The sequence below is a fragment of the Balaenoptera acutorostrata genome, chromosome 9, assembly GCF_949987535.1.
Source record: "Balaenoptera acutorostrata chromosome 9, mBalAcu1.1, whole genome shotgun sequence".
Classification (NCBI taxonomy): Eukaryota; Metazoa; Chordata; class Mammalia; order Artiodactyla; family Balaenopteridae; genus Balaenoptera; species Balaenoptera acutorostrata.
In genome coordinates this window covers 9913386-9937375 of record NC_080072.1, presented here as the reverse complement: position 1 = coordinate 9937375, position 23990 = coordinate 9913386, and the positions used below count along the sequence as shown (strand labels likewise).

Below are 23990 nucleotides of genomic sequence, written 5' to 3'. Positions count from 1 at the left end.
GATTCCGGCTCCCACTCCAGAAAGTCCCTCAGAGAAATTCTAGCTCAGCATTTCAATTTTTTTTTTTTTTAAGCTGCTGCTGACATTTCTTCAAATGAAATCTACTCAGCTTGGAGCTGCTGAAGTGTGTGTGTACTGGGAGCGGAGGGAGCCCTTCTTCCCACCTTCAGGAAGCCCCAAGAGGCAACTCAAATCCCTCCCCAGAAGTGTCCAAACACCACAGGCCCAGGCCAACCACACCCATCTTCCAGATGAGGAGCCCAAGGCTTATTAGTGAAGGACAGCGCTGTGCTCTCAGACTCTAGGGGCGGAAACAGCCCCTTCCCCGGGGTCCCGCCTGAATGGTTCACTGCAGGCAAGCACCTGGCCCCGGGCAGGCACTGGGGAGATCCGGGATCACCTGTAGGCCACTGAGCATGGTCAGCTGCACCTCCACAGGTGTGATGCCAAGTGTGGGTCTGAGATCAGCAGGGGGCCCGCTGCCCGTGGTCCTCTGAGGCCCCTCAGCGCTGAGGCTGAGGCTGCAAGAAGCCAGTGCAGATCCAGGACAGGGGTGCCTCTTGTGCCCCCCGGGGTTGCCTGCAGACATGGCGCTCAGCCCTGAGCCCCCGTCTGCCGCCAGCCCCTGTCCCACTGGGCAAAGGAGTAAAGTGAGGTGAGCCCAGCGTGATCTGCCAAGGTTGCTGGTGAGTGGGTGAAGAACAGGAAGGGACCAGGCCCTCAGGTGATCTGAGCCCAAGGCAGATGCCAGCTCCCTGACCCAGAGCGGAGGGGAACTCGGAGAGCCGCCGTCCACCACTACCCCCTCGCCCCGCCAAGACCCTGATGGCCCAAGGATCTGAACTCCAGCTCCAAAATTCATGCAGATTCAATACTCTACTCCATAACATATCTGGGTTTGTTTTTATATAAAAATAACCTTTTTCCCTAAATTTTTGCGCTAGGAAAACATGCCATGCTCACCGTGTGGCTTTATATACCATGCCCCCAGCCCCGGTCCCGTGGGGTCTAGAGCCGTGGCCTGAGGGCTGTGGAGCAGGCAGGGAGGGGGCCCAGGACGGCGGGCAGGGTCCTCAGGCTGAGGCAGGGCAAGGTGGGGGCAGGTGGGGGAGCCCGTCTGGGTGGCTGGGTGGCGCTGGGGCCCTGGGTGCCGCTGCCTTCACTGGTGGAGGTAGGCTTCCAGCCACATGTTGCCAGACTTCTTCAGGGACCTGGGAGGCGGGGGGCAGGAAGAGGTAAGGGACTCAAGTGCAAATATTAACCCCCTCCCCCCACGATGATGAGTGTGAGTAGAGATGTCCCCGTTCCCTGGTGAGTCCCTGTCCCCTGGGGCAGGCAGCTGGGTGGGGCTGGCGGGGGGCATTGGGAGAGGAGGCTACACTCTCATTAACTGGAGCGGGACCTAGACCTTGAGTCGGGAGGTGGGGGGCAGCCAAGGCCAAGTCCAGGCAGGAACCAGGGTGGGCCTGTCTCTCCTTCACCCAGCTCTCTCTGTTGCTTCCTCCCGCTGAGCCCCGCGACCTAGAGATTTGTAAGGCTTGGAATCTGCCCACCAGGAGCCTGACATCAGGCAGAGGAACCAGAAACATCAAGAACTTGCTAGGAAACCCTGTGCCAGGTGTCCTAAAGGGGCCATGCCAAGTGGCAGGGGCCCCAAGGATTGGGCTGGGAAGGGCCATGAAGGAGAAGTAGGCAGGACTTCCCTGGTGGCGCAGTGGTAAAGAATCTGCCTGCCAATGCAGGGGACACGGGTTTGAGCCCTGGTCCAGGAAGATCCCACATGCCGCGAGCAACTAAGCCAGTGCGCCGTAACTACTGAGCCTGCGCTCTAGAGCCCGCAAGCCATGACTACTGAGGACCGTGCACCTAGAGCCCGTGATCACAACAATAGAAGCCACCACAATGAGAAGCCTGCACACCGCAACGAAGAGTAGCCCCCGCTCACCGCAACTAGAGGAAGCCCACGCGCAGCAACAAAGACCCAACACAGCCAAAAATTAATTAATTAAAAAAAAAAAAAAAGAAGTAGGTGTTCCAACACCAGTATAGAAGGAAGGGCATGCAAGTAAAGGGAACAGCATGTGCTAAGGCACAGAAGTGGAAGAGCTCTGGCTGAGAATCCGGCCTCTGTTCCCCACTGCCAAGGCTAGCATCAGGGCCAAGCCAGGTCATCCCTGGACGGCTGCAGGAACCCCCACTCTGCTCTTTCTGCCCCGTCGGTACATTCCCACAGTCAGAGCATCTTTCCAAAATCGTGCCGCTCCTCCACTCAGCAACTCTCCCGCACACCTAGCACACTCCTGCCTCAGGGCCTTTGCACGGCTATTCCCTTGCCCCAAATATTCTTCCCCTAGATGTCTCCATGGCCAGCCCTCTCCCCTCCTCCCTGCCTTGCTCACACGTTGCCTTCTTAATACCACCCTGCCCCCCCCCCACTAAGAACTGCAACCCTGCCTGGCACCACCCAGTCCCTCTCCTGCCCCCACCCTCAGGTTCTGTGGTTTGGTTTTGTTTTTTGCCCAAGCACTTCTCCCCTTCTCACATTTTCTGTAATTTACTTATTTTAACTGCTTGTTTTCTGTTTCCCCCGCTCGGATGTCAGCTCCTGGGAGGCAGGGATGTCAGCCTGTTTTGCTCACTGATGTATTTGTAGCACCAAGGACAGGGCCTGGGCCTATGGTAGGTGCTCCCTAAACCCTGGCTACGTGGGCGGACACTGGGAAGGGAGGTCACGGGCTGAGGGCAGAAAGGCTGATCGGAAAGGCCTTGGATGCCAGCTTCTACAGAGGAGCCCGCGTGAGCTCAGAGAGCCAGGTGGGTGCTCAGGACGGGGCTGACCAGGCCGAGGGTGGGCAGGGGCCCCCAGGGAGCCACCGTGAGCAGAGAACCCTTACCCGATGATGTCCACCAGGGCGGTGAGGAAGGGCTTCACCTCGTAGCTGAGGCCGTGCTTGGCGCACAGGGCCTTGACCAGCGGGGCCACCCTGCGGTAGTTGTGCCTCGGCATCGTGGGGAAGAGGCTGGGGGCGGGGAGAGCGTGTGCTGGCACCCCCGTCCACCCATCACCCCCCGGGCCCCGCTCACCACCTCTCCCGGGCCCTCCGGGAAATCCAGGGCTCACGTCTCGGCCTCCCTGGGGGAAGACTGGACAGAGAGGCTCAGGCCTCACTCCCACCCCCGTGGGCCCCCGGGGCCTGCGCTCACTGGTGCTCAATCTGGAAGTTGAGGTGTCCGCTGAACCAGTCAAGGAAGAGAGAGGGCTCCACGTTGCAGGTGGCTGCCAGCTGCCGGGAGTGGGCGGGGCACGAGTGAGGGGGCTGGCACGGAGCCCGACCCCGTGGCAGCCCCATCAGCGCCCCCATGCCTCTCCGCTGGGACCCCACCCCACCCCCACTCCCACCCCCAGGATGGACCCCGCCTCTGCTGCCCACCTGAGAGCTGGCCCAGTCCCGGTGCTTCTCGTGGCCGATCTCCTTGGGGATGTGGTTCATCTGCGTGATCCACACGAACCAGTGGCTCTCCAGGACCCTGTGAGGGGAGGCTCAGGCACTACCCCACGTCCAGCTGACCGCTCAGACCCGGGCTTCAGCTTCCCCATCTGTACTATGGCATTGCGGCAACCCCTCCCCGCTAGTGTTTAAAGCAGCTGAGTGGTGCAGGGGCCATTGCCAGGCTGAACCCAGAGCTGCCCTACTCAAGAGGGGGGACACCCCCGGGGCCGCGTGTGAGCCAGGCCGCTTCCCTGAGGCCTGCCACCCCCAGGATCTTGCCACTCAACAACCCAGGGAGACAGTACTGTCCCCGTTCTGCAGATGGGGACATGGAGGGCTGTGGTCAGGGGCCCCTGCCGCCTGTGTGTGAGCTCCCCATACCCCACCATGCCAAACCTGGCCATACCTGACAGCCACAAAGAGGAACAGCGCCCCAGGAACACCGTAGAAGGGAAGGTAGGACAAGAGGAAGCGGGCGTAGAAGCTGGCAGCCCAGAGCAAGTCCTGTAGAGGAGGGAGGAGGAGGGCAGAGGCCTCGAGGCAGCCGGGAAGGGGAGCTGGGTCATCCGCCTTTGGCTTGATGTGCCTCAGACGGCTGTCACCGCCCCTCTCTGCGCCTGGGCGTCTCAGCCAAGTAAGGGGATAGGGTCCTTGCCCTGCCAGCCTCACGGGGCTGACCATGGAGGGGAAGGTGCTGTGCAGGGGCGTGGGCTGAGGGAAGCCTTGCCCGGGAGACAGATGCCTGGCAGAGTGGGCCCAGTGGATCCCTAGCCCCAGGGAGGACACCCCCCACCGTGAGAGACCCACAGCGCGCCCTGTGCATACGCCCACTCTCCCCCTGCAACCACACACAGGCGCACACTCACTCCCCCTGCGCGGGTGCACACGCGCATACCGCACCATCACAAGCACATCTGTTTGCGTTGGTTGAGAGGGGCTGCCCCCTGACGCCCCACCTCCTGACACCACAGCTGTATGCCCAGGGGACCCGGGCAGGGCCCCCACTCACCGTCCACTGCATGCACACCAGCATGTACGCCAGGTTTTCCACCTCGAAGTTCACCAGGGTGAGCAGCGGCGGGCCGACTGCAAGGAGGGGCGTGAGAGAGAGCTCAGGGGTGGGGCGGGGTCACTGAGCAGGCCGGGCACAGGGATGGGGGAGGGGCTCTGTTCCTCCAGGAACGCCAGCGGCACTTGGTGCTGGTCCCATCCTGCTGGGATGAGCCCGCATCACCCACAGGGCCTGGTCCTCACTCATTCCCTCCGTGTCTGAGCCTCTCCAGGCTGGTCCTCGCCGCGCCACCTCCTGTGCCTCTGCAGCAGGTCGGCACCAGCCTTATACATCCGCGCCCTTCAATCCTCACCTTGTTGCCCCAACGATTGCCCTAGAGCTCTGGATCGCCCTGAGGTGAGGGTAGGAAGGAACTCTGAAAGCTCCAGGCAAGGCTGTGGTTGCTTCCTTCTGCCGGAAGGTACCCCAGGCAGAGGGAAGGGCTGGGGCAAAGGCCTGGCGATGGAGGTCGGCATGGGCTGCAGGCTAGGGCGACCAGAGAGAGGCCGGGAGAGATCTGGAGGTGCCGTGCTGAGGGGCCTGGAAGCCGTCAGGTGGACCGTGCAGGCCCCGGCATGGCCCCCACCCCCAGGGAGACAAGCGGACACTCACTCAGGAAGAAGTACAGGTGCTGGTGGTTGTAGGGTAAGTATCTGCGCTTCTTCTTGCCGTACTGTGGGGACAGGCAGCCGTTGGGGAGGGCGGCTCTCCAGGCCCTCCTTGTCCCAGGCAGGGTCAGGGGGCCGGCTGGGGCCCAGGGGCCAAGGCAACTCTGGATTCTAACCAACCGGGAAAGGGGGAAGGGGTACCCCCAGAGCAGGGGCTCAGCCTGGAGCTACAGTCGGGGGCTGGGTCAGGGGCTGGGCCACAGCGGGGGGTTCAGGGACTACCAGTTCCCCTCTGCTGCAGGCCCAACCCGAGCGTGTCCCCCATGCACCTCGACGGACGACTCCCCCAGAAGGAAGACGGGCGCCACGGTCACATCCGGGTCCTTGTGGAAGATGTTGGGCTTGGCGTGGTGCTGGAAGTGGCGGAAGTTCCACCAGTGGGCAGAGAAGCCCTGCAGGGGAGGGGGCTCTCAGGAGTGGGGCCAGGCCACGCCCCCCTCTCCATGGCAACGGCACACTTGCGCAGACCCAGTGCGGCCTCCCCACCAAGCCCCTGGCTGCCCACCACCCGCCCCCAGCCTCACCTTCAGCTGCCCCATCACAAACTGCTGGGCCACGTGGTTCCACCGGGACTTCCTGAAGATGGAGGTGTGGCCCAGGTCGTGCTGCAGACACCAGCTCTGGGCCTGGGGAGACGCAGGGTCAGGAGCCGAGGCAGGGAGCCGCCTGGGGCCCAACCCTGGGCCCCGGCCAGCCCTCCCAGCTCTCAGGGCACCCCCAAAGCTGGCACTCCACTCTAGACCCTAGTAGGCCAGTTTCCTCGGGAGGTCCAGGGGCTGCGGGTCTGTCATGGAGCTGTAGGCGGCAGCCGTCCAGCTCCCAGCCGTGCGCTCTCTCTGGGCTTATTAAGTAAAGAGCTTCCTTCGCGTATTTAAACTGCAGCTTGACCCCCAGATACACACTTATGGGACTGGTCATTCATTCATTCATTCATTCAGCAAATATGTCCCGAGTGTCCATGTGTGCCAGGCCCTGTGTCTGCTGGTCAGTTTAGGTGGCTGCAAGATAGTGCTGGGGTCACCTGGGAGACGGCCAGGATGAGGGCGGCGAGGGTGCTGGGCACCCAGCCGGGGCCGAGGAGGTAGATGATGAGCCAGGCGAGCACCTCCATGGCCAGGATGTGGCCCAGCAGGAAAGCGAAGAAGGTGGGCTTGGCCTCAAACAGCTTCATGTCCTCGACCGCCTGGCGCAGGGCTCGGAAGTCCTCGATCAGCTGGGCCTGCCACAGCGGAGCGGCTGGTCAGCCGAGGAAGCGAGGGAGGCCCCAGGCGTCCCCGGAAGCGCCCCCAACAGCCACTCCTCCCAGTGGGTCTATGGCCGAAGGGGATGGAGGGACGAGAGTGCCCAGCCTGGGGTGTGAGCTGGGCTGCTGGCTGGCGGCAAAGGCTCCTCCGCCACCCACAAAGGGTGTGGGGTACCTGAGAAGCAGGGAAAACCGCAAGAATGCAGCTCATCAAAATTCTCATCATAGATGGGGATGCAGGGCCCAGAGCAGGGAAGGGGCTTGCCTGGGGTCCCCCAGCAAACGCTGGCGCAGGTGTCCCTACAGCTCTGCCTACAACTGTCTGCCCGGGAAGGGATGGCAGACCCAGCCTTGGCCCCAGGGCCCCTTGGGATAATTAGAATGAAGCTGCTACTGGTAATGCCTTCCATCCCCTCCAGCCCCCCCACTGGGGGCTTAGCCTCCACCAGGGCCCTGCTCACATTCTGGGGTCCATCCTGGCTGGGCTCCTCCGGGGCCAGCTCTCCAATCAGCAGGGGCTGCAGGAACTTGCGCACAAAACTGAGGTCCTGGTGGAAGGCGTGGAAGGCATCCTGAAGGAGAGTAGACAGTCAGGTGGACAGACAGACCGCTGGAGTAGCACCCAGAGGCAGCAGGCAGAGACAAAGTGGAAGGGCTGTCTATGGAAGGGCAGAGCAGACAGACACAGGCAGGCAGGCAGGCAGGCAGCTGGCTTTTCAGCAGTCACAGAAATAGGACCACACGGGTCAGCCTTGCCTGTGAGCCCTCCCTGGTCCTCCCCAGGCCTTGGGTGCCCGAACGGATATCCCTCGCCTGCCAGGCTCCAGCTGTTTCACGCCACCATGGGGCCCTTCCCCAAATTTGGTTGGGTATTTTAAAATCTGGATTTACAGGGGACTTCCCTGGTGATCCAGTGGGTAAGACTCTGTGCTCCCAATGCAGGGGGCCCGGGATCGATCCCTGGTTGGAGGAACTAGATCCCACATGCATGGCGCAACTAAGAGCCCGCGTGCCACAACTAAGAGCCCGCGTGCCACAACTAAGAGCCCGCGTGCCACAACTAAGACCCGGCGCAGCCACAATAAATAGATAAATAAATAAAATTTTTAAAAGTCTGGATTGGGACTTCCCTGGTGGCACAGTGGTTAAGAATCCGCCTGCCAATGCAGGGGACACAGGTTCGAGCCCTGGTCCGGGAAGATCCCACATGCCATGGAGCAACTAAGCCCGTGTGCCACAACTACTGAGCCTGCGCTCTAGAGCCCACGAGCCACAACTACTGAAGCCCGCACGCCTAGAGCCTGTGCTCCGCAACAAGAGAAGCCACCGCAGTGAGAAGCCCGCGCACCGCAATGAAGAGTAGCCCCCACTCGCCGCAACTAGAGAAAGCCTGGGCGCAGCAACGAAGACCCAATGCAGCCAAAAATTAATTAATTAATTAATTAATTAATTAATTTTTTAAAAAAATCAGGATTTACAGAAAGTTCTCCCTGGAAGACTCTGATTCCTTTCCTGAAAGGGTTTGACTTTTCCAAAAAGATCACTGGAAAGCTTTCTTGAAATCATATGCTTTTCTACTGGGTCACAAATATCAGATTAATCAGCTTTCACAAACACAAGCAGTGGGTAAAATGTGGGTGAGGAAACTTGTAATTGACGACCACTGGGCCACCGGGAGAAAAAAATCAGTCGAGGACCACACAGCCCGAAGACGCTCCAACAGTTAAACTCATTTGATTTTAAAAGCAGGAGTGGAAAATATAAGTTTTTTAAACAGTAAGTTAAATAAACAATCTAACATTCCTGTGATTCTCTGTAATGGGGGCGGGGTGCAAAGCAGGAGAAGGGGTTGGAGGAAGACAGTGACCCCAGGAAAGATAAAGGGCTGTGGAAAGGGACCGGTCAGGAAGTGACCCCCACCTCTAGCAGCGGGCAGTTCTGAAGTGTGAGTAAACTTGAGCTTCACGCTTGGGACTCACTCAGTCTTCCTGATCTAGCCCTGGCGTCTCTGGCTCATTGTTGTTCACAGCTCTGCAACCAGTTTTTATCTTTGCACTTTCAGAGGCTCTCTCTGAGGGAGCCAACCCCCAGCCGGCCAGCAGCCTGAACTGTGGAAGCAGTGCCTGGAGTAGTGGCGGGTCCCCTTGGGCCGGGGAAGGTGACTGCTGGCTGCTAATGAGCCTAGCAGCGTCTGGTGGGTGCTAAAACAGCAGGGCCCCTGTACTCACTCCAGGACATCCCACACCGTCCCATCCCCGGGGCCAGAAACACCTCAGGCCCCTCCAGCCCCCACCTAAAGGCCACCCCTGCAGGATTCACCCAAGGGGTCCCCTTTCCTGCTCTCTTACTGGCCCAGGGCACTCTGAGGACCTGGGAGCTCAGAGGATGTAGCTTCTGGGATAACCTAGGCCCTTGGGAAGGCTGACTTGGGGCCCCTCCCTGGAGCTCATAATAGGGGAAGGGGTTGTATAGGTACAGACCTCACCCTCACCAGGGAAGAGCCTTGATGGAGGGGCAGCACCCCTGGGAGGGGGGGGGGGGAGGGGAGGCTGGCCCCACAGGAAGCTGCCCGGACGCTGGCCTACTGGGGAGCGGGGGGGAGTGGCACGGGCTGGGGAGCCAAGAGGAAGACTGCTCTTGTACGTGGTTGACCCCGCTCACTGTGACCTTGAGTGAGTCTGTTCTCCTGCCTGGAACTAGGCAAATCCAGGGGGCAAATCAAAGGGGCGCGCCTCCAGGGCCTTTCGGGCTCTGGACTATAGAGCGTTACGTTTTTTTTCTTTTTAATTATAGTCAAACACACATAAAATTGACCGTCTTCACCATTTTTTTTTTTAAATAAGATATGTGAGGTACATCCTTAACTTTTTTTTAAAATTTTATTTATTTATTTATTTTATTTATGGCTGTGTTGGGTCTTCGTTTCTATGCGAGGGCTTTCTCTAGTTGCGGCAAGTGGGGGCCACCCTTCATCGCGGTGTGCGGGCCTCTCACTATCACGGCCTCTCTTGTTGCGGAGCACAGGCTCCAGACGCGCAGGCTCTAGAGCACAGGCTCAGTAATTGTGGTGCACGGGCCTAGTTGCTCCGCAGCATGTGGGATCTTCCCAGACCAGGGCTCGTACCCTTGTCCCCTGCATTGGCAGGCAGATCCTCAACCACTGCGCCACCAGGGAAGCCCCTTCACCATTTTGAAGTGTACAGTTCAGTGGCATTAAGTGTACTCACACTGTTGGGCAACCATCACCGCCATCCATCTCCAAAACTTTTTCATCTTCCCCAATTGAAACTCTGTCCCTATGAAACCCTAGCTCACCATTTCCACCTCCCCCAGCCTCTGGAAACCACCGTGCTGCTTTCTGTCTCTATGAATTGACTCGTAGAAACTTCCCTGGCGGTCCAGTGGTTAAGACTCTGCGCTTCCACTGCAGCGGGCACGGGTTCCACCCCTGGTCAGGGAACTAAGATCCCACCTGCTTCGAGGTGCGGCCAAAAAAAAAAAAGAATTGACTCGTAGAAGAGGAATCATACAGTATTTGTCCTTTTGTGACTGACTTGTCACTTAGCATAATGTCTTCAAGTTTCCTCCACGTGTGGCATGTCAGAATTTCCTTCCTTTTTAAGGCTGAACGAGCGTTGACTCTGATTACCTCTCGTTTTCTTTGACACCCCCCTGGTGGCACACAGAGCCCACATGCGCACAGAGCCCACATGCGCACACGGCATGCTCACAACGAGTGTGACACCAGAGGTGCACACGTGTCACGGAAGTGCAGTGCCTTAAGCATGCGCCTCCACACGCGCAGACACCACCACCGACCCACGAAGGCTCCCAGACACGCTTGGGAATCCGCGCACAGGCAAGGCCACAAGAACACCTAGACAGACAGACCCAGCCTGGCACACACGCAAACTCACAGAGCAGCTGTGTGTACCGTGGCTACGGCCCCGGGCTTTCCTCCCTCCCAGCCCCGCTCTCTCACGACCTCTGTGTCTGTTCTGGGGCCACCCCAGCGCCCGGCAGACCTCAGATGCTCCCGGGCCATGCTGAGGAGCTGTGGGAGCCGCTCTCCCTCCCCGACTCCTTTCCCTTTGTCCTGATTCACCCAAGCCAGGCCTGGAAATGCCCTGCGGGAGGACAGAGCCAGGCTTGCCCGAGGGACCCCCAGCCAGGCATGTCCTTTGCACTGAGGAGGGAAGGTGTGAGCCCCCTCAGGTCCAGGCAGGGACATCCCAGAGGTCGTGGACAAGCCTTCAGCTGGTGGGTGGGAATGCGCGGGGCTGTGGCAGGTCCTCGGATAGCAGCTTGGGTTCCTGGGGCTGGGTGGGCACTGCTGAGCCTACGCTTCTTGTGGTCTGAGTACCAACAAGGTGGGTCCCTGGCCGTAGACCAAAACCTCAGCAAACAGCTTTTTCTGGAACATTGGCTGGGGCCATGTGACTCAGTCCTCTTTGGCCTCTGCTGAAGGATTCAGGAGCTGGGCAGAAGACTCAGGGAGGTTGAGCCACTTACCCAAGGTCACACAGCTCCATTTGATGGAGGTTGGAGCAGAACTTGGTCTGCCTGTGAAACTGTGCTTGTGGCCACTCGGCAGTAGCCCCAGGGTGGCCACTCCTGGTCAGAGGGGAGGCAGTGGGTCTCCTAGGTGGAGGGAAGGGGCCCTCATCGTGAGGCTGGTCACCATCCCGAGTAGCCAAGGATCTGACTGCTCGGAGACCGGGCTGTGGGGCTCAGGATGGTGGTCGTGGTGTTTCTGGGGCTGCACTGACCAAGTTGCAGTGTACTGCAGGAGGCCCCACCCCTGATGCGCCTGGAAACGCCCTCCCAGGGGCATAGGCGCAAACTCCGCCACCCTCCCCCACGGGGGTGGCAATTGAGGCCTCTCACTAGTTCTTGGAACAGAGTTGGGTGAACCTTTTAGAATTAAAACGATGTCTCTAAACATCAGCTGCGGTTGGCAGGGACAGGCCCTTGTTCACAGCGGCGGCCTCAGAGCCCTGCACAGCGCAGGGGCAGGATGGCAGGGGTGAATAAGTGGACAAGGAGCTCACAAGCCAGGGGTCTGAACCATTTTGCCCGCGAGGGAACAGAGGCTCTGGCCTGCCCAGGTCAGAGTTTGTAGTGGCAGAGCTGGGATTCGAATCCAGGTCTATCTTCTGTGACGTCCCTGCTCTCCCAGGACAGAGCTCCCACCCAGCCTTGCTTCAGTCCCTGGAAGCCTCAGAGTGGCTCCTGCCCTGCCCCCAGCCCCGCCTTGAACTCCAGGTAGCAGCTGGTTAAGGGTGGGAGTGGGGAGACTCAGGAGCCAGCCTGCAAGGATGGAATCCGAGCCGCCACTTACGAGCCGAGCCCTGGAGCCACAGACAAGGTCGCACCCCCTCTCCATCCTATATTTGGTCAGTAAATCAGGAACCACAAATACCCATCTCGTGGAGCTGCTGGGAGGACTGAGTCAGTGCAGGCAGAGCACTTAGAAGGGGCCTGGCGTCCAGTGAGATTCGGGCCCGCAGGCCTGAGGCAGGAGGGTGGAGGTGCGCCCTGCTGGTCACGTCCTGGCCAGCCTGAGGCTAGGAAACAGGAGGGGCTGGCAGCCTCCTTCCACCCCAGAGATAAGGTAGGGGCGGGGAGCATTTCTGGTCACTTCTCCAAAGAATCTGGAATGTTCCAGATCAGGAAGGGGGTAGAACAGGGAAGGAAGCAGGGCTGCTGGGGGCTCAGGTGGTCTGGGTCTGCTCCTCTTAACCTCGGCCCAGGAGGCAGCAGTGGGTTGTGAGGATGGGGGAGTGGACACACCCAGGAATTTCTTCCTCCCTCCCTCCCTCCCTCTCCTGGGTGGGAAGATAGAGCAGGATCTCACGCCCACGTCAGATGCTCCTTCTCATCCTCTCCCTGTGTCTCCTCACAGGAGGCCAATGGGGAGGCACTATCAGTATCCCCATTTTATAGATGAGGAAACTGAGGCCAAAGGGCACACAGCCCTGAACATGAGCATCAACTCCCGCTGGAGCAGCAGAGCCCAGCTCAAGGACAGATGTCCTCAGGAAGTTGCCCCTGTCCCCCCAGCACCCCTGGTGTCCCTGGCGACAGGTGTGGTGGTGGTGGTGGGGGTTCCTCCATCCAGCACCCTTGGCCTCACAGGTGTCACTGACCCAGCAGTGGCCTGAAGTGGCCAGGCCCTCTGGCCCCGGGTCCTCTCTCCACCACTGAGCTCTGGCTCTTTCCCGCTGCTGTTTCCTGAGAAACCCGTGGCTGCCGCTTGGGCATCCTTGGGAGGAAATGCAGAGGGACTGCCAGGGTGCTTAGTATACTAGCATCCCCACCCCTGCTCCCCAAGTTCCTGACAAGCACCATATGATCCAACGCTTCCCCCAGGGCACTGCCATCCCCCTCTCGCCCCACCAGGGGCCTGGGTGGGTGGGGACATTGCAGAAAACACCCACAGAGCCCAGAGAGGTCACACTTAACGGGGAGTGGCCCTTAGGCAGCTGGCGTGCTAAGCGGAAGCAGAGTACGGGCTCTGGAGCCAGGTTGTCTGAGTTCCTGGCCAGCCCCTCTCTCCCGCCCCACTCTTGCTCCAGAGCCTCAGATCTGCCCAGACCTGCCCCTCCCCAACTCCCAGATACAAACCCCACCCTCCAAGCCCAAGGACAAAGGCCCTGCCCTTTGAGGGTTCCAAGAAGGTCCCTTCAAATCACCCATATTCAACCTCAGTCTCCTCATCTGCAAAATGGGCTAACGCTAAAAAAACGTTAAGAAGAAAGAAAACTTTCTTCAGGACTACCTCTGAAGTTTGTTTTCTCAAGACCACACTGAGCTAAATCCTAATGGTTCCTGTTGGTGTGCCTGAGCTCACAGCATCACCTGCCCCCTGCCCTGGACATACCTGCACGCCAGGGCCCAGATGAATGGCCACCTCTTCCAAGTGGCCTCCCCTGGGGAGGGCAGGTCCCCACCATCTCTTCTCTTAATGCCTCCCCCTTCTCCTAGGAGGCTCTGCCTTCCCCCTCCTCATTAGGGATCTGTTTAAATGTATATCAGATTCCCCTGGCTTCCCTGCTCTGCCCTTCACGCTCCCCTTAGAATTAAACAAAAGTCCTGCTTCCCCTGCTACCTCTGGACCACACTGCCTGCCCTTCTCCTCACTGCTGTGCTCCAGCCACGCTGACAGCTGATAGCCTTGCTGTTCCTTAAATGCATGGAGTACAGTCCCACCTCTGAGCCTTTGCCCTAGCTGGTCCCTCTGCCGAGGAACATCCTCCTAGCAGATTTTTTTTTTTTTTTTTTGCACAGCATGTGGATTCTTAGTTCCCCGACCAGGGATCGAACCCGTGCTCCCTGCAGCGGAAGAGCGGAGTCCTAACCACTGGACTGCCAGGGAAGTCCCTCCTAGCACATTTTTTATTCACAGCTGTATCATCAGAGGTTAGAACAGGGTTTGGCACGTAGGATATGCTCGTTGCATAGCTGCTGTTGGATTTAATGATTTGATAATTGAAGAATGAATGAATGAATGAAATAAACAGCTAAGTGGCAGTGGAGCAGGTGGTTACGAGCATGGGCTGTGGATTCAAATCCCAGACCCATCACTTAATTTCCAGTCACTATGCCTCTCTGAGTCTGTTTTCTCATCTGTAAAATGGAAATAGCAGTAACAGTACCTGTCCCACAGAGGTATCGTGAGGATTCAAAGAGGGAGTATCTATAAATCAAGCACTGAATTCGGAGCCTGGCACATAGTAGGTGCTCGGCGCCCAGCCCTGGTAAACTCATGACCAGCAGCGGCTGGGCCTCACCCCTCCATGGCTGGCTCCACTAGTCTCAGGCCGCCTATGACTCTTAGACAAACCTGGCCCAAGGCCCAGAGCACTCTCCCCAGGGTACCCGGCTTTGTATCCCAGGATGGCCACAGACTGACTTCACGGCGCAGGAACTCTGGGCATTTCCTGGCAGGAAGGCTTTTGTGGCGTGAACAGGAGAACAGCTGATGGGCAGCAGGGGCTGCTAAAAGGTGGCTGCGGGAACAGAGCCCGGCAAGATGGCTGCCCCACCCCCACCTGTGTTCCAGGGCCGGGGATGGCGTGCCCGGGGTCTGGGCTGGACCACACAGGGCACTGGGGTGATCTGATCCCTGCTCTGCCCTGTGGGCCCACCACAGACAAAGACTGGGGTCCCCCAACCCCAGCCTCCTCACAGCCCCTTTGGCCTGAACAGACCAGGTATTTCTGGCAACTCCAGCCCAGTGTTTGGGGCCTCGGGGAAGCTAAGAGATGGCCTGACATCATGTCCTGTTACAGCCGTGAATGAACCAGACAAGGTCACCCAGCAAAGAGGTGGCTATGCCATGGCTGTCCACTGCACTCTACAGTCTGCAGGGCACGCTCACACTTATCAGCTGGCAACATACACTGACCAGGAACAACTACACGGCAGCTCTGGGGCCAGGGAGTTGAGAAGGCACAGTCCCGCCCTCAGCCGGCTCACTGTCTGGCCCAGCTGTCCCCACTTTACAGATGAGGAAACTGAGGTTCAGAGGAGTGATATGCCTGGCTCCAGGTCCCTGAGAGCCTCCAATGGCAGAGCCGGGACCTAGCCCCAGGGAACGGACAGAGTGTTTTAATGGAAATGGGAAAACAGACCTTACTGGTGACGAATCAGTGAGAAAACTGTCAAGTGGGGTCTAAGGGTCTAGAGCTAAATGGGGTTCCCACACGGGAGGGCCCCCAGCACAGACCTGAGCACCAAGCAGGAAAAAACGATTTGTAAATATTCTCCATCGTCTTCCTCTTGCCAGCCTCCATCCCGTCCGACAGGTCAGAGGTTGAAAACAGGCCAGAGTAGCCACCCCCAGCATCCTGGAGGGGTGGCCAGGGCTCAGCCAGGCTGAGGGGGGAGGGGCTGTGGCACCTCACGCCCCCCACGCCCTGGCAGCAACGCACACATGTATAACCATGCACACAAACACGTGCCTCGTTCGCACATGTACAGGCCTAACACGGCCACACACTCCCTGGCCCACAGTCAGCTCCAACTCCGTGGCCACCGCCGGGCCACTCAGCACCACCCACAAGGCTTTCTCGGTCAGCTTCTAGAGTTTCAGGAGGTTTCTGACCCTAACCTCTCAGCTTCCTGGGGAAGTGAGGAAGAGACACTTCTCCCCCTAAAAGAGTCCCGGGAAGGTTGCCCAAGCCATGGGAGAAGGCAGTGGGCAGACAGCAGATGTTTCTGGCAACAGGGGCACTGACCCTCCTGCGACGGGACACAATCGCTTTTGTTATCTAAAGTTCCGCCAGTTAGGGATTCATCCCCTGGAATCTTGAAGACCTTCCTGGTACCCAGCATGACCAGCCTAGAATTTTGGATGGTCAAGGACAGAGTGTCATGGCCCCGAGTCCTATTGTCCAGATGGGGGACTGCGGGAAAAGGGTCTGGTGAGGAGTCTCATCCCGGTGCTGCTCTGCCAGATGGTCCCACTGGACAGGCCACATTCCTCCTTGACCAAAACACGTCTGAACATGGCTGGAAAGGGGAAGCTGGGGTCCACAGGGGCCAGCCTGTTCCTGGGGTGAATGTGCTTCCCAAAGAGGCCCACCCAGCCTGACTAGCAAAATTCTCCCACATGCAGCTGTTAGCCCAGGAGAGGTGAGTCACGGCTCCTCAGAGCCATTTACAGCAGCAGCTCTTGGGAAAGCCACAGACCTCTAGGCCTCGCTCAAGTTTTGCTGCCCAGCCTCCAGCCTCTGATGGCACGTTCTTGCCAGCCCCTGGGGAACCCGCCCTACCTCTGGCTTCCAGCAAGCGCTGAGCATGAGGAGCCTGGTCTGGGAGAGCCAGCACTGAGAGGAGGAACGTCAGAGCATCAGGGAGCCCCCTCACCAAGGGCCAGTGCTTTCTGCCATGACACACCCACCTCTGAGAGCCCCTTCCTCCCGCACAGATCTGCTCCAGCCCAGCCCTGCTCCACTGCCGGGGGTATGGGTCCTCCGTGCTGATGTGGTCTCCTTACTCCACATCAGGCCCCGGCTAGTACATCCCAACTCTGGGTCCCCAGCCGGGAGGTCAAAGGTCAGCGAGAGTAGGAAGGATGCTAAGGCCCCGCCGGTGGAACAGGGCACGGTGCCCACGAGCAGGCCCCGGCGAGCGCTGGGCTCTACCCCGCCAGCGGTGGGCGGCCTTACCGTGGCGTCCTCGGCGCCGTGGTGGCCGATGAGGCGGCTGCCCCCCGGGTGCCGCTGTGCCCAGCGGCTGATGTCGTAGACGCGACGCTCGATGACCAGCCACTTGTCGCCTGGCAGGTTGTGCGGGCGGATCTGCTCCCAGCGGAAGGTGGGCAGCGGCGCCCCCAGCTGCGCAGGTCCCCCTCCGGGCTCCCCGACGCCGCCCATGGCTGCGTGCAAAAGTCCTCGCGAAGCCGGGACCTCGCCGAGCGAGACCCCTTGAGGAGCGAGGCCGCGTTCAAAGACCTCCTCCGCCGCCACCCGCTGCTCCGCGGCCCCGCCCTGCCGCTGCGGCCGCCGTACGAGCGTGCGCCGGGCTGTCTGCGGGCAACTTTTCACTCCCTTATAATCGCGCTGACAGCGCTCGCCTCGCCCCTCCCCGCACCCCGGCCCCCGCCGCCGCCCCGTGCCCGCCCCAATCCCGGCGCAGCGCCTTGGCCCCCATTGGCTGCGCCGAGCTCTGGCGGGGCTGGCGGGGAGGGCCGTGTCGAGGCTGGCGCGCCCCGCCCGCGAGGCTCCGCGGCCACCACACCCTGGCCTGTGGGGGGCACCGTCCGCAGCCCGGCTTGCGCTCGGCGGGGCGGGGCCGGAGGGACGGAAAGCCCACGGCCGGCGTCCGCTGCGCCCTCGGGGGTCCGGTCCGCGCCCAGTGGGGCCCAGAACAAGAGTCTGCGAAGAATGGGCTTCCCGCTGCGCCTCCTAGAACGTTAAACCCTGAGCGCTGAGGTGGGGACACTACCTAGGGGTGACCGTAAACAGCTCTCAAACCATGGGTCCCCAGAATCGGCTCAACGAGGCCCCTCCATCGGGACTGAGGTTACTGGCCTGACCGCCCTCCCCCCGCCCCCGCCCCGGACCATCTATGGAAGTCGGTGGTCTTCCTGCCTTTGGAGCTGCAGGGTCGGTGACGCCTCGGGATGGCCGTTGGGACAGAAAGGGAGCAGAGTGGGGAGTGGGGTGCTGTCATTCACCGGCTGTGTTTGCTCTACTGGCTGGCTTGCTCGGTACAGTACCCTTGCCTATTTTTTACTTAAATTCCTTCTGAGAGTGTAGGTTGCTCTCCTACACTTTGTAATTTTTTTGAGACAAAGGTACATGTTCCTAAAAGTTAACAATTCACACCTAACACCGAATGAAATCAGGCTAAGGTTATGCTACAGGGCAGGAAGTGTCAAACTTGAGTGCACATCAGAATCACCAGAGGGCCTGTCAAGACACTGACCGCTGGGCTCAGCAGGTCTGCTTTGGGGGCAGAGGATTGTGTTTTAACAAGTTCCCAGGTGATGCTGATGTTGTGAGGCGGATGTCCTGGTTTGGGGAACACACTTTGAGAACCCTAAGTAGAGTTCTCTGATGTGCTAAAATTTTATTTTCGTTTAACACTTTGTAGGAAATCATTGTCACTAATATTTGTGGGACAGGTTGGGCAGGATCCAAAGAAGGGCTTGAGGGGTCGTGTGGGTTCTCCTTGGTACCAGGAGCACCTGCATTCGGTTGCCAGGACAACCAGTAAGGCCTTGTCGCCAGCACAGCTGTGGGCGGCCTGAGCCCTCTCCACTGAGGCGTCCTTGAACCCCCTCCCTGAGCATGTGTGGGGATAGAGGAATGTGGTTGGCAGCTAAGGCTGGAGGTGACGGCAGATGCCCCTGCCCCCACCACGTTCACACATGGGCACAAGGATGGAGGAGGCGTGGCCCTCACCCTGTCTTCAGCAGCCATCAGTGGTCAGTTGCTGACACCTGACCCGTTCCCTGGGCCCCAGCCTGGTGTCAGCTCATGTGAGGTAGTGGGGAATTGAGTGGGTTAGAACCTTCACTCGCCCCAGCTGACCCCAGAGAGGTGAGGCAGATGAAGGCCCTCATAGGATCCCCTTGGAGGTAAAGCAAGGACAGGGCTCAGGGCCAGGCCATTGCCTCCAGCTACTTCATCCCAACAGGGGGAGAGAGATGGCTGAACCCTCCTGCCACCTGGAGTTGAGTGGCTGAAAGCCCGAACGATGTCTCCTCCCCAGAGCCCAACCAGCAGCTTCCCACATTTCTCTGCAGGCCTTAGGGACTTCCATAGCCTCTCTGGGCTTCAAACCAGTGGGGCTGGCAACTTTCCTGGAGTCAGGGGCCCTGGGGAAACTAGGGATTGCATTGTTTCCAAACCCCCATCAGGGCAGCGAGGCCCCTCAGGCTACTTGGAAAGAGAGAGGGACTACTTGACATTCCTGAGCTGCCAAGGGGCCACTGTCAGGGCTTTGGGTTTAGGCAGGGGGAGGGGGAAGTATCCAAAAGGCAAGGGAGGGTCTGGCCAGCTGATGCATTTTTTGGGGGGAGCACATGAGGTTTGAAGAGAGACCCTGTCCCAGCCGCTGCTGGGCTTCTCCACGAGCTGCTACACAGCCTCTTGGACACACTGAAGTCTCCACACCCCTACGGTGCCACCAGCCACTGTCCTGGGGCCAAATGATGTTTGTGTAGGCCGCGTAGGGGCGACGGTGGCCCAGTCGGGCAAATTTCCGAAAAACTCTGGGCCTACCAGAAAGAGCAGTCACAAAGCCCAGGCGTTTGTTCTCCAGCAGACACGCAAAGTGGACCCAAGTCAGAGCTTTGCGATTTGGCTTTGAGTTAAAGCTCACCACTTTTCGAGCTTGGTTATTAGGCCCTAGACACAACTCCTCAGTGAAGAGTTATTATTCATTATTCAAGAGCCCTAGCAGCCATGAAAGACTCTCCCTGGAGGCATCACTATGATGGTACAGTAGAGCTCCTTAGAATACCCCATAGGAAGAAAAAAGAGGCTGTGTACAAATGGCCAATTGGGCATATGAAAAGATGCTCAACATCACTAATCTCAGAGAACTGCAAATCAAAACTACAATGAAGGGGCCTTCCCTGGTGGCACAGTGGTTAAGAATCCGCCTGTCAATGCAGGGGACACGGGTTCGAGCCCTGGTCTGGGAGGATCCCACATGCCATGGAGCAACTAAGCCTGTGCGCTACAACTACTGAGCCTGTGCTCTAGAGCCCGCGAGCCACAACTACTGAGCCCACATGCCGCAACTACTGAGGCCCATGAGCCTAGAGCCCGTGCTCCACAACAAGGGAAGCCACTGCAATAAGAAGCCTGTGGACCACAACGAAGAGTTGCCCCTGCTCAGTGCAACTAGAGAGAGCCGGCACGCAGCAACAAAGACGCAAAGCAGCCAAAAATAAATAAAATAAAATAAGTAAATTTATAAAAATAAATAAATAAATAAATGGTAGGGACTGTGTTTTATACAAAAGAAAAAAAAAAAAGATACATGCACCCCTATGTTCATAGCAGCACTATTCACAATAGCCAAGACATGGAAACAACCTAAATGTCCATTGGCAGATGAATGGATAAAGAAGATGTAGTACCTATATACAATGGAATACTACTCAGCCATAAAAAAGAACGAAATACTTCCATTTGCAACAACATGGATGCAGCTAGCAATTATCATGCTAAGTGAAGTAAGAAAGACAAAGACAAATACCATATGATATCACTTATACGTGGAATCTAAAATATGACACAAATGAACCTACCTACAAAACAAACAAAATCAGGGACATAGAGAATAGATTGGTGGTTGCCGAGGAGTGGGAGAGGGTAGGAGTGGAAAAGTCTGGGATTAGTAGATGCAAACTGGTGTATATAGAATGCATAAACAGTAGGATAAGGTCCTACTGTATAGCACAGAGAACTATTGAATATATTCAATATCCTGTGATAAAACATAATGGAAAAGAATATGAACAAGAATGTGTATATATGTATAAATGAGTCACTTTGCTGTACAGCAGTAATTAACACAACATTGGAATTCAACTATACTTCGATTAAAAAAAACCAAGATATCACACAGCCATTAGGATGGCTATTATCAAAAAACACCAGTGAAACAAGTGTTGGCAAGGATATGGAGATATTGGAACCCTTGTACACTATTGGTGGCATTGTAAAATGGTGCATCTGCTATGGAAGACAGTATGAAGTTTCCTCAGAAAATTAAAAATAGAACTACTATATGGGGGCTTCCCTGCTGGTGCAGTGGTTAAGAATCCGCCTGCCAATGCAGGGGACACGGGTTCGAGCCCTAGTCAGGGAAGATCCCACATGCCACGGAGCAACTAAGCCGGTGCGCCACAACTACTAAGCCTGCGCTCTAGAGCCCGCGAGCCACAACTACTGAGCCCGCGTGCCACAACTACTGAAGCCCGCGCGCCTAAAGCCTGTGCTCCACAAGAGAAGCCACCGCAATGAGAAGCCCGCACACCTCAATGAAGAGTAGCCGCCGCTCGCCGCAACTAGAGAAAAGCCCGCGTACAGCAACGAAGACCCAATGCAGCCACAAATAAATAAATAAATATTTTTTTAAAAAAAAAAAGAACTACTATATCATCTAGCAATCCCACCTCTAAATTTCCAAAAGAATTGAAAGCAGTGTCTCAAACAGATATCTGTACTTCCATGTTCATAGCAGCATTATTCACAATAGCCAAGAGGTAGAAGCAACCCAAATGTCCATCAACAGAGGGTGGATAAACAAAATGTGGTCTATGAATACAATGGAATATTATTCAGCGTTAAAAAGGAAGGAAATCCTGTCTCAGGCCACAACACAGATGAACCTTGAGGACATTATGCTAAGTAAAATAAGCCAGTCATAAAAAGGCAAATACTGCATGATTTCACTTATATAAAATCTCTAAAGTAGTTATAGAATGGCGGTGGCCAGGGATGGGGGAGGGGATTTGTTTAATGGGTACACAGTTTCAGATTTGCAAGATAAAATAGTGCTGGAGATCTGTTTCACAGCAATGCAAATATACTTAACATTACTGAACTATACGATGAAAAATTGCTAAGATGGTAAACTTTGTGGGTTTTCACCACAATAAAATAAATGGGAAAAAAAAAAAGAGAGAAAGAGTGGGGCTGCAAAGGTCATTTAGTCTGATATTCCCAACTCAAAGATGAGAAAACTGAAGCCCAGAGAGGAGTGACTTGCCCAGGTACACAACCCTGGCAGGACCAAATCAGTACAGGCTTGGCAGATGGTAAAATGTGACACAGCAGCGCAATGTGTGAGGCCGGGGGGGGGGGGGGGGGGGGGGGCTGGGCTCAGGCTCAGTGACTGTGGTTGGTGCTGGCTTTTAAGAGGTGGCTACCCGTGCAGCACTACTTAGAGAGACCTGAGTGGGTTATCTAGAAAATTCACTTAAGAGGAACAACTCCTGTGTGGCTGATGTGAGCTAACCTTCCCCCCCCAACTCCAAAAGCCAAAGCCCTAAGCTCCCCCCATACCCACCCCCAGAAGCCTGCAGAGCAGGGGTGAGGGCACCCCCCACGGGGTAAAGGTGAGAAACAAACCTAGATTAAAATCCTGCTCCGCCACTGCCTGAGCCTGTTTCTATATCCCTGAAAAACAGGGAAGGACCTAATGCAGCATCCGGGACATGGCAGGTGGTGAGTATAAAGCATATAGGAAGCTGGCTAATACCGTGGGCTCTGGAGCTGGGCTCATTTATTCCTATTCTGGGGCCACCATTTCCTGTGTGACCTCGTGGTGCCTCAGTCGATTCATCTGCAAAATGAGGAAAACAGTACCTCATAGGGCTGTCCTGAGGGTTAAGTGAATTCGTTCACTTAAAGGGCCTGGAACTAGCCCCGGGACACAGTAAGTGCTCAGCTATTAGGTATTGTTGGGAGATGCTGACGCCAGAGTGTAAGGGTCACAGGCACCCCCCCAGGCATCTCAGCTACTGTTTGCTCACCTTGCCTCACCTGGGCATAACAACAGGGAATGCTATTGCAGGGGCAGGCAGAGCACATCTGGCGTGGGGATTCTCTGCCAGGTTGCCTGAAATGTTGCCTGGTGTCTCCTTGGCGCTGGGTGTGGCTGGACCAGGAGCACAGAAGCTCAGGGCAGGAACGGGCAGCTCCAGGGCCCAGACTTTCATCCTCCTTTGTCCCCTGGCTGACCCAGCATTGACCCAGGACAGAAAGAGACTGGTATGCAGGAGAGGACATAGGTGACCCCATATAATGTGGCAGGATACACCCTTCCCTGACATCCTCCATCGCCTTCCTTGCTTTACTTCCTCCATCTGACACCGTGGATGTCACCTGTGCATTGTTTTTATTGCCAGTCTCCCCGTGAGAGTCTCAGCTCAAGCGAGGTACCCCCAGCACCAGGAACAGTGTCTGGCATATGAGTTGCCCAGCGTTTGTTGAGTGAATGAATGAACGTCTGTGACAGGAGACCTAACCAGTGAACATCCGAGGGGGCTGGGGAGACAGAAGGGATTCAAATCACAAGTGGAGTAGGGGGGAGGGCTGGGAAGAGAGGGAGAATCTTGGAGGCGGGAGAGCAAGAGGGAAAAGGCTACTGGCTGGAGAGTGATAGGGTTGAGGGGGGGGGCCTCGACCTACCAGCTGAGTGGCCCCAAGGTCTCAGGCCAACAGAGAAGTCCCCTCGAGGGATCACCAGCCCCAGTAAATACTGACCCAGAAGCTGCTACACCCCACCCCCACAAGGAAGGACACCAACTGGCCTGGGCCCACATCCCTACTTGTGGGGAGGGGATCAGGCCCCACAAGGCACCTCCCAAGGCCTACCCTGGGTCCTCAGAGGACCGGGCCACTCCACCTTCTTCCACCTCTGACTACTGTCCCTTGACCAGGGCGGGGAAAACCAGAGCTACCACAGACCTTGCTGTGATGCTGGCAGACATCAACAATCAATCCTGCCTTTGCCCTGCACGCACCAGGCAGCCCTGGTGCTCTGACTCCGAGCTCCAGGCTTCCGTGACACTTGGCAGGGAGACGGGAAGGGGATCTGCCCAAGATGCCCTGTGAGGCAGCGACAGAGCCCCCGTTCTCCTGACAGCAGACCACTTCTCGGGAGAGGGAGCTGGGCTCATCCCCCAGTAACCTACTGCCCCACGCAACACTGGGGAGGACTCGGTTGGTGCTCCCTCCAGCAATCCCTTCAGGATTTGGGTTTAATCCCAAGCACGAGGGCGGGCAAGGAAAGGATTTTGTTTCATTCCTTCAGATGCCCAAGCCTTGGCCCAAACCCCAGGGCGCAGGAGTGAAGGCGCGTGGCTGCCTGGCCTCTACCAACAAAGCCGTCCTTTATTAAATAGAGATCGCGTTACATTCCATTCAGAGGAGGAAATCGGACGTGGTGAGGGATGTGTCCAGGTTGGACCCCGGTACTGAGTAGGCTGCGAGGGGTGAGGAGGGGCCCGGGGCCTGCCTGACCCACCCCAGTCCTGTGTACGGGGCTGGGCGATCTCAGCC

At 57.5% G+C, this 23990-nt stretch overlaps 1 protein-coding gene across 2 annotated transcripts; it reads right to left on the bottom strand.

The window, feature by feature from the left end:
* Positions 1–880: 880 nt before the first annotated feature.
* On the bottom strand, positions 881–17025 carry FADS3 (fatty acid desaturase 3). 2 transcript variants are annotated; one of them, XM_057552885.1, is made up of 12 exons: positions 16629–17024; positions 6915–7025; positions 6232–6429; positions 5735–5836; positions 5480–5602; positions 5155–5215; positions 4501–4577; positions 3898–3995; positions 3432–3528; positions 3205–3284; positions 2895–3020; positions 881–1211 (listed from the first exon to the last, which is right to left on the bottom strand). In XM_057552885.1, the coding sequence occupies exons 1-12, from the start codon at positions 16833–16835 to the stop codon at positions 1160–1162; spliced, it is 1332 nt and encodes a 443-aa protein (XP_057408868.1). In that variant the 5' UTR covers positions 16836–17024; the 3' UTR covers positions 881–1159. The 2 variants fall into 2 exon arrangements, 1 of the variants encoding a protein (XP_057408868.1); XR_009009253.1 differs by lacking the exon at positions 881–1211 and having other exon boundaries at positions 3122–3284; positions 16629–17025.
* Between the last annotated feature and the right edge of the window lie 6965 nt (positions 17026–23990).